Source organism: Pantherophis guttatus, chromosome 13, assembly GCF_059756535.1.
Source record: "Pantherophis guttatus breed Tessera chromosome 13, ASM5975653v1, whole genome shotgun sequence".
Lineage (NCBI taxonomy): Eukaryota > Metazoa > Chordata > Lepidosauria > Squamata > Colubridae > Pantherophis > Pantherophis guttatus.
In genome coordinates this window covers 10,323,719-10,338,970 of record NC_142075.1, presented here as the reverse complement: position 1 = coordinate 10,338,970, position 15,252 = coordinate 10,323,719, and the positions used below count along the sequence as shown (strand labels likewise).

Sequence of the window (15,252 nt, the reverse complement as noted above, 5' to 3'; positions counted from 1 at the left end):
GGAGAAGGAGAAGGATAGGAGAAGGAGAAGAATCGGAGGAGGAGGAGAGGAGAAGAAGAAGGAGGGGAGGGGGAGGAGGAGAAGGAAAAGAATAGAAGGAGGAGGAGAGGAATAGAAGGAGGAGGAGAAGGAGAAGGGTAGAATGGTAGAAGAAAGAAGAATAGAAGAAGGAGAAGAATAGAAGAAAGAGAAGAATAGAAGAAGGAGAGCAGTAATAGAAGAAGAATAGCAAACACTATTCTGTTGGTTAGTCAGTTATAGGAAATCCTCACCTTCCAAACACAATTGACCCCCAAACGTTTCTGCTGCTGAACGAGACAGTTGTTAAAGGAGCTTTGTCCCATTTTTATGACCTTTCTTGCCGGAGCGGTTAAGGCAGTGTTTCTCAACCTTGGAAGCTTGAAAATGGGTGGACTTCAACTCCCAGAATCCCCCAGCCAGCACTGCTGGCTGGGGGATTCTGGGAGTTGAAGTCCACCCATCTTCAAGCTACCAAGGTTGAGAAACACTGGGTTAAAGGAATCAATGCAGTTGTTAAGTTAGTAACACCCTCCTTGAGCGAATCGGGCTTCCCCGTGGACTTTGCTTGTTAGAAGGTCGCAAAACGGGATCACGTGACATCCCTCCCCCCACCCGGAGACTCTGCAACCGTCATAAATACAAGTCCATTGTACCAAGCCTCTGAATGTTGATCACCTGACCACGGGGAGGCTGCTACGGTCGTCAATGTGAAAAAAAAGGTCGTAAGTCACTTTTTTCCCAGTGCCATCGTAACTTGAAACGCTCACTAAACGAACGGTTGTAAGTGGAGAACTATACTGCTTTTTGCTTTCTTGGCAAAATCTTGCACTCTCACTTTTATTTAATTAGGAGAGCATCGGCACCTTCTCCCTCTCGGTGGACAGTCCCTTCCGCAACAGCCCCTTCTGTTCTTCCGTTAAAAAAAAAGACTCCAAGGTGTGGGAGGAGGGCGATATTGTGACCTAGGTCCAAGTAGTTATTACCAGGCACAATCAGTCCTAAACAAACATATTTTATTAGAACAGCTGAGAAATGCTTCATTCTCAGCTTAGTCCAAATTAAGTCCAAAACAAATCCTTCATAAACAGTCCTTCAGCCTTCCAACCTTTGTTTTCTTTGGCACAACCCCACGAAGTTCAGAAGCAAGAGACACCGACAAGAAACAAATGTAGCAATGTTGCTTTCCTACAAAGATCCCAAGAGCCATTGCTGTTCTTTTAAGCCTTATGGGAGGGGCCAATCATCTCCTGGCCTTACTCCCAAGTCGTCCTTTTTGCTTTAGCTGTTCTTGCCTTCTGGCAGCTCTTCGCATGCATGCACTAGGAACAGGCTCCTCCTGTTCCTCTGCCTCTCTACTATCCGCTTCTGGAGGCTCCGGAGTCTGCACATTGCTCTCAGATGGCCCTGGCCCCATCTCTGCCTCCGACACAGAGCTCTCGTCCAGGCCTTCCCCTGACTCCAGGACTGGCCCATGGTCCTCCCCAGCCTCCCCACTGTCCGACTCTGCTGCCAGCTCTGCAGACTTCTGGTGGACCAGAACAGGCGAGTCCTCCCGGAACTCCTATAATACTGAAGGTCATCGAGAAGGGGTTGAAGGATTTTTCTTTCCCCTGGAGAAATTTGAAAGAAAAAAAAAAAGTTGTCCAATCCAATTTCTGGCGCTGAAAATTGGATGGAGAATTGAGAGGTCCCATAGGTGCTTTGACTCAACCGTTGGTCCCTGTATGAAGTTTCGCCCCCTTTGCCTTCTGTCATCAGTTTATTCATGCAGAATCCTGTTTGTATTCCATGCCTGCAAAACTTTTAAACTGGCTGAATTCACATTTCTTCATGGTTCCCCCCCTCCTGCTGCATTTCAAAAGGGGTCTGCTTTGTTTTTCATACCCAGGAGCAGACGGTTCGCTCAGATCAATACAAGTTGATTGTTTTCTTCATCCAACCTTAAAACAACATACAGATTCCCCGGTCACAGGATTGGAGGGGGGTGGGAGTGGGGTGGCCATAAATTTAAGTAGCTTTAATTAGATTCAAGAAATTCACCACCGAGAAGGAAAGACACATCTGTGGGGATTAGTTGAGATAAGAGAAGCACAAAACCCACCCACCCCCCAATCTTTGGGGCATCAGGGACCAGTTCCATGGAGAGAAGTTTTTCCGTGGGCCGGAAAACGTGTGGTTTCGTGTGCTGCCTGCATCCCACAGATGGGGCTTTGCTTGTTTGCGTTGCCTCATTTCTGGCATGCCGTGGCCCAGTGCTGGTCCATGGCTCAGGGATTGGAGACCCCTGAGATAGAGAAATGGCCAGGTGCCTTTTGAAGATCAAAATGCTGGTATCCATTGGGAAGATTATTATTTTTTTTAAAAAAAGTTTTTTATTGTGAACACATTAAAACAAGACACAAACATTCAACGTTTATATACATATCACTTTTTTTACAGCTCCTTCGAAGTGATCCTTTCTTACTATTTATACATATTTACACATATTTTAACCTTATCTTACTCTACATTGTTTTCCATCTTTCTTTATTCCGTCTACATTGTACCTTGATCTTCAACATTTTTCCCCTCTCTCCTTTATTCCTCTTTCTCATTTTTCTTATTCTCCAACCATTCATACCATCTACACCACACTTTGTAATATTCTGTGTCCTCTTTCTCCTTAAGTTCTTTTGTTAGTTTGTCCATCTCTGCGCCTTCTAAAAATTTTTTAATTAAATCTTTTTCTAATGGTGAGTCTTACTTCTTCCAATTTTGCGCATAGACTATGCGGGCTGCTGTCAGTATGTGTAATATTAAATATTGTATTTCCTTTGTATAGTTTTCTGTGGGAATCCCTAATAAGAATTGTTCTGGTTCTCCCAGATTATTATACCTCTTCTCCAGCTTCGCCATTGAAACCTGACCCGATTCCTTTGCACAAAGTGGGAATTATGGGTCTTTGGGTCTTTTTTCTTTTCTTCCTTTTTCTCTTTGCTAGAGACCCCAGTCCCAGCACCTTCCCCAAGATGCTTTTTGGGGAAGCACCTTGTCCCCAAAGGTGGTCTGAGATAAAGAAGCTTCTTAGATGAGAAGCAAAACGTTTTCAAAGAGAAAACCAGAAAGTCTAGTTGTCTCTTGGGGGGAAAAAAAGCACCTTTGGGACAACCATGACCCAGATGACTGAAAAATCTCCCTAGATCAGGGGTCGGCAACCCACAGCTCTGGAGCCGCATGTGGCTCTTTCATCCCTCTGCTGTGGCTCCCTGTCGCTGGTCAGCTCCACAATTGATTGGGCTTTCATTTAGCGCAGGTAGAGAAAAAAGGACATGGTGCTAGGAGGATACTCTATGGTGGGGGAACTGGACTTCTGGTCAGCAAAGGAAAAAGGATGTCACACTAGGAGGAGTCTCTATGGTGGGAGAACTAGACTTCCGGCCGGCTCCAGAATTGAACGGGAGGGGTGGGTGGGGGTGGGACTTCCGGTTAGGACCTTTGTGGCTCTTTGAGTGTTTAAGGTTGCCGACCCCCACCCTAGACACTCCTTCCATTGTCCCCAGTTTTTCAGAGCTGCTGTTTCAGGCGGTCTTTGCCTCCACTTGCGATTCTCCCTTAGTTCTTGGGATCAGTTTTGCAGGACCTCTGCCCTCCCACCCTCCCCCGCTCCTTTTCTGCTGCCAGAGAGGAGGGATGCTCAGTTCTTCTTTGGCTGCTATTCTCAGGCCAAAGGGCCAGGCAGGGGCTGAAAAGCTCCTAAAAAGCAGGGATTCCCTTTCAGCCCAGAATGGCCAGAATGGGTGAGAGGTGGGCTCCCATTTTTTTCAGCTCTGGCCCCTTATTCAAAGGCAGGTGATATCTAGGCAGGTCAGATAATTTCTACGTGAACCATCTTCTCCAGGACTGAAATCCAGCCGCCATTCGTGCGGTAAACAGAATTTTGTGCTGTTGCGATGATAATAAGGGAAAACCGGCTAAACAACTAAACACCCTTATTTTTAATCAAACTTTTGCTTAGTTATTTCCTAATCATTTTTAGAGGACATGTATTTTAATGTATAGTTTTTATTATATTAGATTTATTAGTGTTAGACAAAGAAATGTATTATAATACGGGTGCTTAAAAGGTAAAGGTTCCCCTCGCACATATGTGCTAGTCGTTGCCGACTCTAAGGAGCGGTGCTCATCTCCGTTTCAAAGCCGAAGAGCCAGCGCTGACCAAAGACGTCTCTGTGGTCATGTGGCCGGCATGACTAAACGCCAAAGGCGCACGGAACGCTGTGTTAACCATCCCACCAAAGGTGGTCCCTATTTTTCTACTTGCATTTTTTACGTGCTTTCGAACTGCTAGGTTGGCAGAAGCTGGGACAAGTAATGGGAGCTCACCCCGTTACATGGCACTAGGGAGTCGAACCGCTGAACTGCCGACCTTTCGATCGACAAGCTCAGCTTCTTAGCCACTGAGCCACCATGTCCCTTTGTGCTTAGAGTATACCATATTTGATTTATTTTGCAGTTGCTCATCTATGATTGCCCCCACGTCTCCCTGTAGATCCTGATTGTGATTGCTGTCTTTTATCTCTCTTGTTAGTACCTTATGTTGTTGATCATTGACCGGATAAATAAATACATGTCAAATTTCAAAGGCAGGTGTGATGACATCTTTCCCCACTCCCACCCCAGAGGGTGGATTAAAGCTGTAAAACTCCTTAGTGGTTTGACTGATGAAAGCTTATCAGAGATAAGCCACAGTTCTGGTAAAACAACGCTGCAAAATTAATTTGCGCTGCTGTTACCATAATGTGCTAGTAAACAAATTATGTTCTGCCTTGAAGAGGTGGGCTGGTTGTAACAGAAAGGACCACATCTCTGCCTGGACTTACCTGTGTGGGGTGAACTAAGCTAGCTCTGAAAGAAAATTCACAGCTTAGATGCAAATGTGCTGTTTGGGCATCGGGCACTTAACACATAAGCCTCAATGGGGCAGCTCAGTTCTTCCAGCATCCCTCACTCTTGCCCATCCTTGCTGTGGACACTGGGATATGTAGCCAAAGATTTGGAGGTATGGAGTTTTTGGTAAAATTCTTCGTGTCCATTGTTTGGTGCATATATGGCAACCAAGAGTATCTGTTTCTTGATTTAAAGTCACCTCCACCATCAAAATTCTCCCTTCTTCATCTTTGAAGATTTGTTTGGCATTTATTGTTTCTTTAACATGTAGTACCTCCCCTCTCTTCTTTTTTGTTGCGATAGTGAGTAAAATAATTTCCCCAGCTTAGAGTATTCCCATAATTTATAACAGTGTTTCTTAATAGGTACTTTTTGAAGTGATAGGTAAAGGTTCCCCTCGCATATATGTGCTAGTCGTTCCCGACTCTAGGGGGCGGTGCTCATCTCCGTTTCAAAGCCGAAGAGCCAGCGCTGTCCGAAGACATCTCCGTGGTCATGTGGCCGGCATGACTCAATGCCAAAGGTGCACGGAACGCTGTTACCTTCCCACCAAAGGTGGTCCCTATTTTTCTACTTGCATTTTGGCCATGCTTTTGAACTGCTAGGTTGGCAGAAGCTGGGATGAGTAACGGGAGCTCAGCCCGTTACGCAGCATGAGGGATTCGAACTGCTGAATTGCCGACCTTTCGATCGACAAGCTCAGCGTCTTAGCCACTGAGCCACCGCGTCGCCCCTTGAAGTGATATTATGTCCAATTTTAGTCTTTGTAGTTTTGAAAAAAAAAATTCCCTTTTCATAGGGGAGTTCAGTCCATTTATAATGACTGATAACATCTTGCATTGCTTTACTTATATAGAGGTCTTATACTCCTGATTGCTCTTATTTCTCTGGGTTCTTTTGCTATTGCTCCTTCTCGCTCTGCAAGTTGTAAAATGGAAGAGGAAAAAGTCAAAGAAACAATGATTGTATGGCCAAAAAATGTTGGTTATACTATAAAGATTTGGAGGTATGCATGCAGTGCGTGAATACTTTCTCGTCTGTAAATAGAGCAGAAATGGGGCGAGTGGAATGCAGGAATGTCTGAGTATGGGTGGGTCAAAAAAAGAATCAAGATGGCGGCTGCAATTGTGTGGTTGAGGCCCCGCCCTCTATATATACGTGTTGATTGCATGACAACCATCTTTGTGGGTACCTAGGTGCCATATATCAAGGATGTCTTAGTTTTTGTGAAAGGAAGGTTACGGATACTCTGGGATCCAAGGAATATTCTGCCCTCAGAAAACATAAATTCTGTGCTTTTTTTTTTCAGGAGGCAACTGGACTTGTTTTTTCTTTGAAGACGTTTTGCTTCTCATCCAAGAAGCTTCTTCAGTTCTGAGTGTATGGTGGGGAATGGAAGGATTGATATTCCTTGCAGACAGCTGGTCCTTTGCATCCTTTTAGAGGGTCCCTGAAGCACTTGGAGATTTATCTGTGTCCTCGGGGTTACCTGAGCGGTGCTCCTGGTTCCTGTAGTCTGCAATTTTTCCTCTGGAAATCCATTCCTCCTCCCACACCATTCCAAGGGTGTTCATCCCAAATTGTATAGAGATGGCCTGACTAGGTGGCTCAGTGGCTAAGACACTGAGCTTGTTGATCAGAAAGGTCAGCAATTCGGCAGTTCGAATCCCTAGTATAGGTTGGACTAGATGACCTCCAAGGTCCCTTCCAACTCTGGACTTTTTTGTTTTTTCCTTCAAAGATGCTTCGCTTCTTCACCATTCTTCAGATGGTGGGGAATGGAAGGATTTACAGTCTATTCCTTGAAGACAGCTGGTCCTTTGCATCCTTTTCAAGGGTCCTTGAAGGACTTGGAGGTTTATCTGTGTCCTCAGGGTCACCTGAGTGGTGCTCCCGGTTCCTGTAATATTTTCCTCTTTTGGTGTGGGAGGAGGAATGGATTTTCAGGGGGGGGGGAATTGCAGACTACAGGAATCAGGAGCACCACTTAGGTGACCCTGAGGACACAGATAAACCTCCAAGTGCTTCAATGACCATCTAAAAGGATGCAAAGGACCAGCTGTCTTCAAGGAATATAAATCCTTCCATTCCCCACCATCCAAGTCAGAGCTGAAGAAGCTTCTTGGATGAGAAGTGAAACATCTTCAAAAGAAAAAAAAACAAGAAATCCAGTTGCCTCCTGAAACAAAAGCATCTTTGGGACAGTCATGACCTGGATGACTAAGAACCTCTACATAAATTCTGTGACTTGCCTGTGCATTGCGCACTGAGGATGTCTGTGTAATTTTTCTTGGCTGCTTCTTATTTTGGCTGCATCATTTCGTCTGGTTTTGCTGACGGTTAATCCCCGGCCACTTTCCCCTCCCCTCCTTCCCCCCCTCCCCCTACAAACTGCTTAGCCATCTTGCAGATCTCAGCAAAGATCATTCATCCCATGTAGGGTGACTGTGATTGACGCAAAAAAAAATCCACAAAGCTGTAACAGGATTTTTATTTTATTGTTTTGCTGTGAGCGTAGGTGTCTGGATGGACCCCTTTGCCTGCGAATGGGGAGGCTCGTTCAATTAGCCACTTTGAAAATGAACGCTTGGTGCCAATGCGAGCAGATTGACGGATCAACTAAAAGGACAAGAATCTGGCTGCTTTTATAAAGGGATAACATTGAATAAGAATTGAAATGCTCAAGATATTTTCCCCTTTTTGTTTTTAATTGGTGCCCGTATGCCAAACTGAATCCTGTATATAAACACTTTTGCGTTGCTTGCAAATAAGAGAGACAATTATTTGGGGGCAAACTCTGGGCCCACGGCAGACTTTGTCTCCCCCACCTCCTGAATATTTCCCCCTCCCCACACACACATTTTGTGTTAATTTTCCAAGCAGCAGACACAAAGCAGCATGCCTGCTTCCTATGCTAAGTCATCTGTGGCTGGAACCCAAATGCATTTCTGAGTCGATGGAAAATGGATTATGCAGAATTGAACAGAGTTTTCTTGGCTACTGTTCAAATGAGTTCTTCCAGAGCTCTGCCAGCACTGCCTGCTGTCAGAAATATTTTGGCTAGGATTTTGAGGGTGGTGAGGTGGGTGGGATGGAAGGGGGGCAGCTCAGATGCGAGGGAGTGTTTTTTCCAGCCTGATCTCAGGACGGGAATGCTCCAGATAAAACTTTCGGATTTATGAACGACCCAAAAAGGGCTGGAAAAAAAAATGCTACAGCAAATATAATAAAGAGCAACGGGATAAAATTAAAACCAAGCCAAATAAAGGACAAAATGGCAACCCTCCTAAGCCTTTAAAAAAAAAAACCTAACGGGACTTGATACAGGTATTCCTCAGGTGATGGCCATAATTGGCAGCTGAATTTCCACTGCTAAAGCAAGGCAGTTATGAAGGGAGTTACGCCCGATTTTACAAGCTTTTTTTTTAACACAGTCGTTAAGCGAATCCCTGCACGTTAACCGAATCTAGCTTCCCCTATTTATTTTGCTTGTTGGAAGCTAGCTGGGACGGTTACAAATGGCAGTCCGACGATCCAGGGACACGCCAACCGCCATACACACATGTGGATTGTCAAGCGCTTGAATTGTGATCGTGCATCTGTGAGGACATGAGGGAGGCGGTGGCTCAGTGGCTAAGACGCTAAGCCTAACCCTTGCCTTACTCTTTGGCTTTCATGCTTCTTTCCTCCTGAATCCTTGCCCAAATAACAGAATAACAGAGTTGGAAGGGACCTTGGAGGTCTTCTAGTCCAGCCCCCTGCCCAGGCAGGAAAACCCCCCCCCTACCATTTCAGACAAATGCTTGTCCGACCTCTTCTTAAAAACTTCCAGTGTTGGAGCATTTACAGCTTCTGGAGGCAAGTTGTTCCACTGGTTAATTGTTCTCACTGTCAGGAAATTCCTCCTTACTTCTAGGTTGCTTCTCTCCTTGGTTAGTTTCCACCCATTGCTTCTTGTCAGGGGCTTTGGAGAACAGCTTGACTCCCTCTTCTTTGTGGCAGCTCCTGAGATATTGGAAGACTGCTATCATGTCTTCCCTAGTCCTTCTTTTCATTAAACTAGACATACCCAGTTTCTGCAACCGTTCTTCATATGTTTTAACCTCCAGTCCAGTCCCCTAATCATCTTTGTTCAGTGGTGAAATCCAATTTTTTTTAACTACTGGTTCTGTGGGCGTGACTTGGTGGGCGTAGCAGGGGAAAGGTACTGCAAAATCTACATTCCCACCCCACTCCAGGGAAGGATACTGCAAAATCCCCATTCCCTCCCCACTCCAGGGGAAGGATATTGCAAAATCTCCATTCCCACCCCACTCCAGGGGAAGAATACTGCAAAATCGCTATTCCCTCCCCACTCCAGGGGAAAGGATACTGCAAAATCTCCATTCCCACCCCACTCTGGGACCAGCCAGAGGTGGTATTTGCCGGTTCTCTGAACTACTCAAAATTTCTCCTCCTGGTTCTCCAGAACCTGTCAGAACCTGCTGGATTTCACCCCTGCCTTTGTTGCTCTTCTCTGCACTCTTTCTAGAGTCTCCACATCTTTTCCGCAAGTAATGTGAGCTTTGCTTCCTGCTCTCCAGCCAAAATGCCTGAGTCACAAGAGCATTTGTGCTAGGAAAAGATACAGAATATGATCCAACAGCTGCACAGGCTCTCCGCCAGAAAAAGCTCAGCGTTGCTCTGTGTCCAAATCTCGGCTGAACGAGGGGTGGGGGTGGAGGGGGGGGCAGGAAGTTAGGGAAGGAAGGGAGATGATCCCGGCTCTTGAAGTTGAGTTCTAGTCCAATTATGGTTTCTAAGGATAGCATCCCACAACGTGCTTAACATGCTTATCTCATCAGCACATTCTCTGAGTTCATCCAAACCCTTTGAGTCAGAAATGGAGTGGGATGGATTCACCCCACCCCACCCCCCAAAAAAACCCAAAGCTGAAAACCCAGTTTAGCAGGGGGTGGATACAAATGGAACTGCTTGGTTTGTAACTGGCCTGGTTAAACATGTTGTGTGAAACCAGCTGCATTCAGTAACAGTAACAGAGCTGGAAGGGACCTTGGAGGTCATCTAGTCCAGCCCCCCCCCCGCTCACGCAGGAGACCTGTACTAGGGATTCGAACTGCCGACCTTTCTGATCGACAAGCTCAGTGTCTTAGCCACTGAGCCACCTATAAATATGAATACAAGCTATAAATAGGAATACGAGCTGTATTCGGTTCCATGACTGTGAATTAAAGACATACGTGTTTCATTCCTTGAATTATTTTGAGCCAGCCTAGCCGAAACCTTTAGAGGGGTGGGGTTCAAGAGAATAAATTTCCAGCATATAAAATGGTTTGATTATTTGGTTGATCAGCAGACGGCGTTCGCTGGAATCTAAGAAGTGAATATTGCATCCAGTTTTGGTCGCCGCGATATAGAAAGAGTGCAGAGAAAAGCAACAAAGATGATTAGGGGACTAGAAACTAAAACATGCGTCTAGTTTAATGAAAAGAAGGGTTAGGGGTGCAATGATAGCAGTATATCAATATCTAAGGGACTGCCTCAAGGAAGAAGGGGGTCAATCCAGGGGTGAAATTCAGCAGGTTCTGACAGGTTCTGGAGAACCGGTAGCAGAAATTTTGAGTACTTTGGGGAACTGGAAAATACCACCTCTGGCTGGCTGCAGAACCAGGTGGGAATGGAGATTTTTTAATATCCTTCCCCTAGGAGTGGGGAGGGAATGGGGATTTTGAAGTATCCTTCCCCTGGAGTGAGGTGGGAATGGAGATTTTGCAGTATCCTTCCCCCAGGAGTGGGGAGGGAATGGGGATTTTGCAGAATCCTTCCTCTGGAGTGGGGAGGGAATGGGGATTTTGCAGTATCCTTCCCCTGGAGTGGGGTGGGAATGGAGATTTTGCAGTATCCTTCCCCCAGGAGTGGGGAGGGAATGGGGATTTTGCAGTATCCTTCCCCTGGAGTGAGGTGAGAATGGAGATTTTGCAGTATCCTTCCCCTGCCACTCCCACTAGGCCACACCACGCCCACCAGGCCACACCACAGAACCGGTAGTAAAAAAAAAATTGGATTTCACCACTGGGTCAACCTATTTTCCAAAGCACCAGAAAGGCAAGAAAGGAAGCAATGAATGGGAAGTAATCAAGGAGAGAACCAACCTAGAACTAAAGAGAAATTTCCTGACAGTTAGAACAATTAACCGGTGGAACGCCTTGCCTCCAGAAATTGTGGGTGCTCCAACATTGGAGGTTTTTAAGGAGAGACTGGACAAGCATTTGTCTGAAATGGTATAGGATGTCCTGCTTGAACAGGGGGTTGGATTAGAAGACCTCCAAAGTCCCTTCCAACTCTGTTATTCTGTTACGTTGGGTAGCTTTAGCAGAAGACCAGCCGGTGCAGAGAGACGAGGGTTTGGCAGTTCGCATCTCACCAGGCTCAAGGTTGACTCAGCCTTCCATCCTTCCGAGGTGGGTAAAATGAGGACCCAGATTGTTGGGGGCAATAGGTTGACTCTGTAAACCGCTTAGAGAGGGGCTGTAAAAGCACCATGAAGCGGTATACAAGTTTAAGTGCTATTGCTATCATTAAGCTCATTAAAGAATAACGCAATCCCTGATAATTAGTTATTGCAGGAAAACAATAGAAAAAACTTCTTGGCTTCCAAGAATCATCTTTTGTGGCAACCTGAAAAGGTTTCTAGGTATGTTCTGGTAAGACCACGCCAGATTTTCCTATCCGGGGATCCTGAGACTTGTAGTAAACCCAACACAATTGCACACGTAGCAGATCAGAAAAACCAGGAAGACGGACGTCGTTGAGTCCGATGCAACCTGGGCTCCCAAGGATTTCATTGTCTGCAACAGTGAGAAAAGGACTTGGTTGTCGTTCTGTTTTTGATCTCTTTCCCGCTCACATAGAACTGAGGCATACTCCCTCTTGTAGGCTTGCTGAGTTTATGTGTGACACCTGCCTTTGGAAATTTGGCCTTTTATGGAGAGATGAGTGAAACGGCAAAGCATATTATACATTCATTCCTTCAGTGGAAATCCGTAAAATCTGTAGAGCGACACCTCCCCCTATGGGCCTTGTGCAGTCTCTCCCAGCCTCTTCCCAATTTTTCCCTACCACCTCCCCTGCCTCTGTTCGAACGTGGTTTTATTTTTATTTTATTTTTTTATCAAACCTGCAAGCTCATTAGCCTCTAAAGAAAGCAAGAGCCGAATCAGGAGTTTTAGGATAATGCCTTTCTCAGCATTCCCTTGCAAACTCAACCTTTTTTTTTTATAAACACTTTATTAAACTTTTATTACATTAAAAATATAAAAAATTATATCACTCAACAACAGCTATTTGTGGTGTTTTTCTTGTAACAGTAATTCGTGCGTTATTTACAAAAATTAAATTGTGCGTATTTATATTTTTATTTTATCTATTACTTATACTTAATAACTATCTTTAGTCTATCTCCGTTCTATCTATCCGTTCTATCTACTGTTCCCACAGAGTGTAAAATATCGATGCCTCTTTATCTTTTAAACTCAGTGTTAATTTGTCCATTTCTGTGCAATTCATGACCTTTTGTATGACAAGTTTCTCTGCGGGTGTGCATGGCTGTTTCCAACATTGAGCGAAGGCAATCCTGGCAGCGGTTAATACGTTAGTACTAGATATTTTGTGTTCTTCACACACATATATATTTTTTTTGAAGATCCCCAATAGAAAGAGTTCCAGTTCTAAATTTAATTGTTCGTTAGTAATTTCCTGTAGCCAGTCTTTAATTTTAAGCCAATATTTTCGAGCCTCAGGGCAGGACCACCATATATGGTAGTATGTTCCCTCTTTCTTTTTACATTTCCAGCATATGGGGCTCATTTTAGGGTATATTTTTGCTAATCTCGAAGTGGGTAAGTGCCACCTGTAGAACATTTTGTATGCGTTTTCTTTATATGCTGCTGATTTTGTTAGTTTATGGTTTCTGTTCCATATATTCTCAACAATTTTAGGGACTTTCCATTTTTCCTCTTAGAGCCTGGTCTAGAATGCAGGGCTGCAATTGCACATGTTTAATCACGTGTTTCTGCCAACCTAGCAGTTCGAAAGCACGTAAAAAATCAAGTGGAAAAATAGGGACCATCTTTGGTGGGAAAGTAACAGTGTTCTGTGTGCCTTTGGCGTTGAGTCATGCCGGCCACATGACCGTGGAGACGTCTTTGGACAGCGCTGGCTCTTCGGCTTTGAAACGGAGATGAGCACCGCCCTCTAGAGTCGGGAACGACTAGCACATATGCGCGAGGGGAACCTTTACCTTTAACCAAGAAAAATGATTTGTTTAGTGCTTGGGGCTTTGCAGGAACTCAATAAAGATAGACCTCAACATACGACCACAATGGAGCCCAAAATTTCTGGTGACTAAGCGAGACAGGTGAATTTTGCCCCATTTTAGGACCTTTCTTGCCACCGTTAAGGGAATCCCTGCAGTTGTTCAATTAGTAACACGGCCGTTAAGTGAATCTGGTTTCCCCAATGGCCTTGCTTGTCACGTGACCCCAGGAGGTCGCAAACCGTCATAAATATGAATCAGTTGCCAAACATCCGAATGTAAATTGTGTGACTGTCGGGATGCTGCAACGGTCCTAAGTGTGAAAAATGGTCATAAGTCACTTTTTTCCTGTGCCGTAGGAACTTTGAATGGACACTCAACGAACTGTTGTAATGAGGGGCCCTTGGTGCTCTCTGAGCTTGTTTTCTTGCAGACGTTTCTTTACCCAAACTAGGTAACATCATCAGTGCTAGAAGGGAATGGGGTATGCAGAGAAGAGGAGGAAGAGAAGGACTATGGGGTCCTTGGTACTCTCTGAGCTTGCTTGTTATCCTGCAGATGTTTCATTACCCAGCACATCATCAGTGCTGGAAGGGAGTGGGGTGTGCAGAGAGGAAGAGGAGGAGGATTATGGGGTCCTTGGTGCTCTCTGATCTTAGCTGTTCTCTTGCAGATGTTTCATTACCCAGCTAGGTTACATCATCAGTGCTAGAAGGGAGTGGGGTGTACAGAGAGGAAGAGCACCATTGGGCCCTTCGTGCTCCCTGAGCTTGCTTGTTTTCTTGCAGATGTTTCATTACCCACACTAGGTAACATCATCAGTGCTAGAAGGGAGTGGGGTGTGCTACAGAGGTGGGATTCACTTACCTTCCCTACCGGTTTGCAAATGTGAGCTCACTTCGCTCGCACTCACACACCTCCTTTGCGCATGTGCATGACCTTCCATGCATGCACAGTGCTCGCACATTACATCCGTACAGGTGGGCAGAGCCTCCCGCAGTCGTCACTACTGGTTCTCCCGAACCGGACAGAACCGGCTGAATCTCACCACTGGGTGTGCAGAGATGAGGAGGAAAACGATGATGACTATGCTATGCGATGACTATGGGGTCCTTGGTGCTGTCTGAGCTTGCTTGTTTTCTTGCGGATGTTTCATTACCCATACTAGGTAATGTAGCACTGATGATGTTACCTAGTTAGGGCAATGAAACATCTGCAAGAAAACAACCAAGTTCGGAGACCAATCAATGACCTCTCACTTCAACCCTGAGCTGCAAATATTCTCCTTTATTGGAACTGCTGTAAGTTGATGGCTACCTGTATAGGTAGATTAGAAAGCCTCACTGGACATTTCCAACAGGTGTGTTCTTCTCTCTCTTTCTCTTAGCCATGTCTCCATGCAAGATCATGAAGTGCAACTCTGAATTTTTGGCCGCAACCTCGGGGACGCAGCCCCCGGCCGCTGAGGATGCTCCTGAGTTCTGCACTGCCTTGCGCGCCTATGCCCTCTGCACCCACCACACGGCTCGCACCTGCCGGGGAGACCTTTTCTACCACTCTGCAGTCCATGGCATCGATGATCTCATGACCCAACACAACTGCTCCAAAGATGGGCCCACCTCCCAGCCTCGCCTCCTCCCGCTGCCCCGGGGCGACAGCCAGGAGCGCTCAGACAGCCCCGAGAGCTGCCATTATGAACGTAGCTTCCACAAACACTCCTTGCGCCCCAACTACACCCACTGTGGGCTGTTTGGAGACCCCCACCTGCGGACGTTTTCGGACAGCTTCCAGACATGCAAAATCCAAGGGGCCTGGCCGCTCATTGACAACAACTACCTGAATGTGCAAGTCACCAACACTCCTGTCTTGCCTGGCTCCCTGGCAACAGCCACCACCAAGGTAGGAATGTTCCCATAGCAGAGCATGGCTTGGAGAATCTGACCTTTTGTGGATGTTTTGGAAACGCTTGCTTTGCTTGACCTTGTCAAAAT

The 15,252-nt window shown here is 45.7% G+C and overlaps 1 protein-coding gene across 1 annotated transcript in view; it reads left to right on the top strand.

Annotated features, from left to right (window-relative positions):
* Positions 1-15,252, top strand: part of RGMA (repulsive guidance molecule BMP co-receptor a) — a 40,878-nt gene that overhangs the window by 20,232 nt on the left and 5,394 nt on the right. Inside the window, exon 2 of the mRNA XM_060694785.2 lies at positions 14,649-15,160. Coding sequence (XP_060550768.2) covers positions 14,649-15,160 — 512 coding nt within the window. The remainder of the gene's footprint in view (positions 1-14,648; positions 15,161-15,252) is intronic.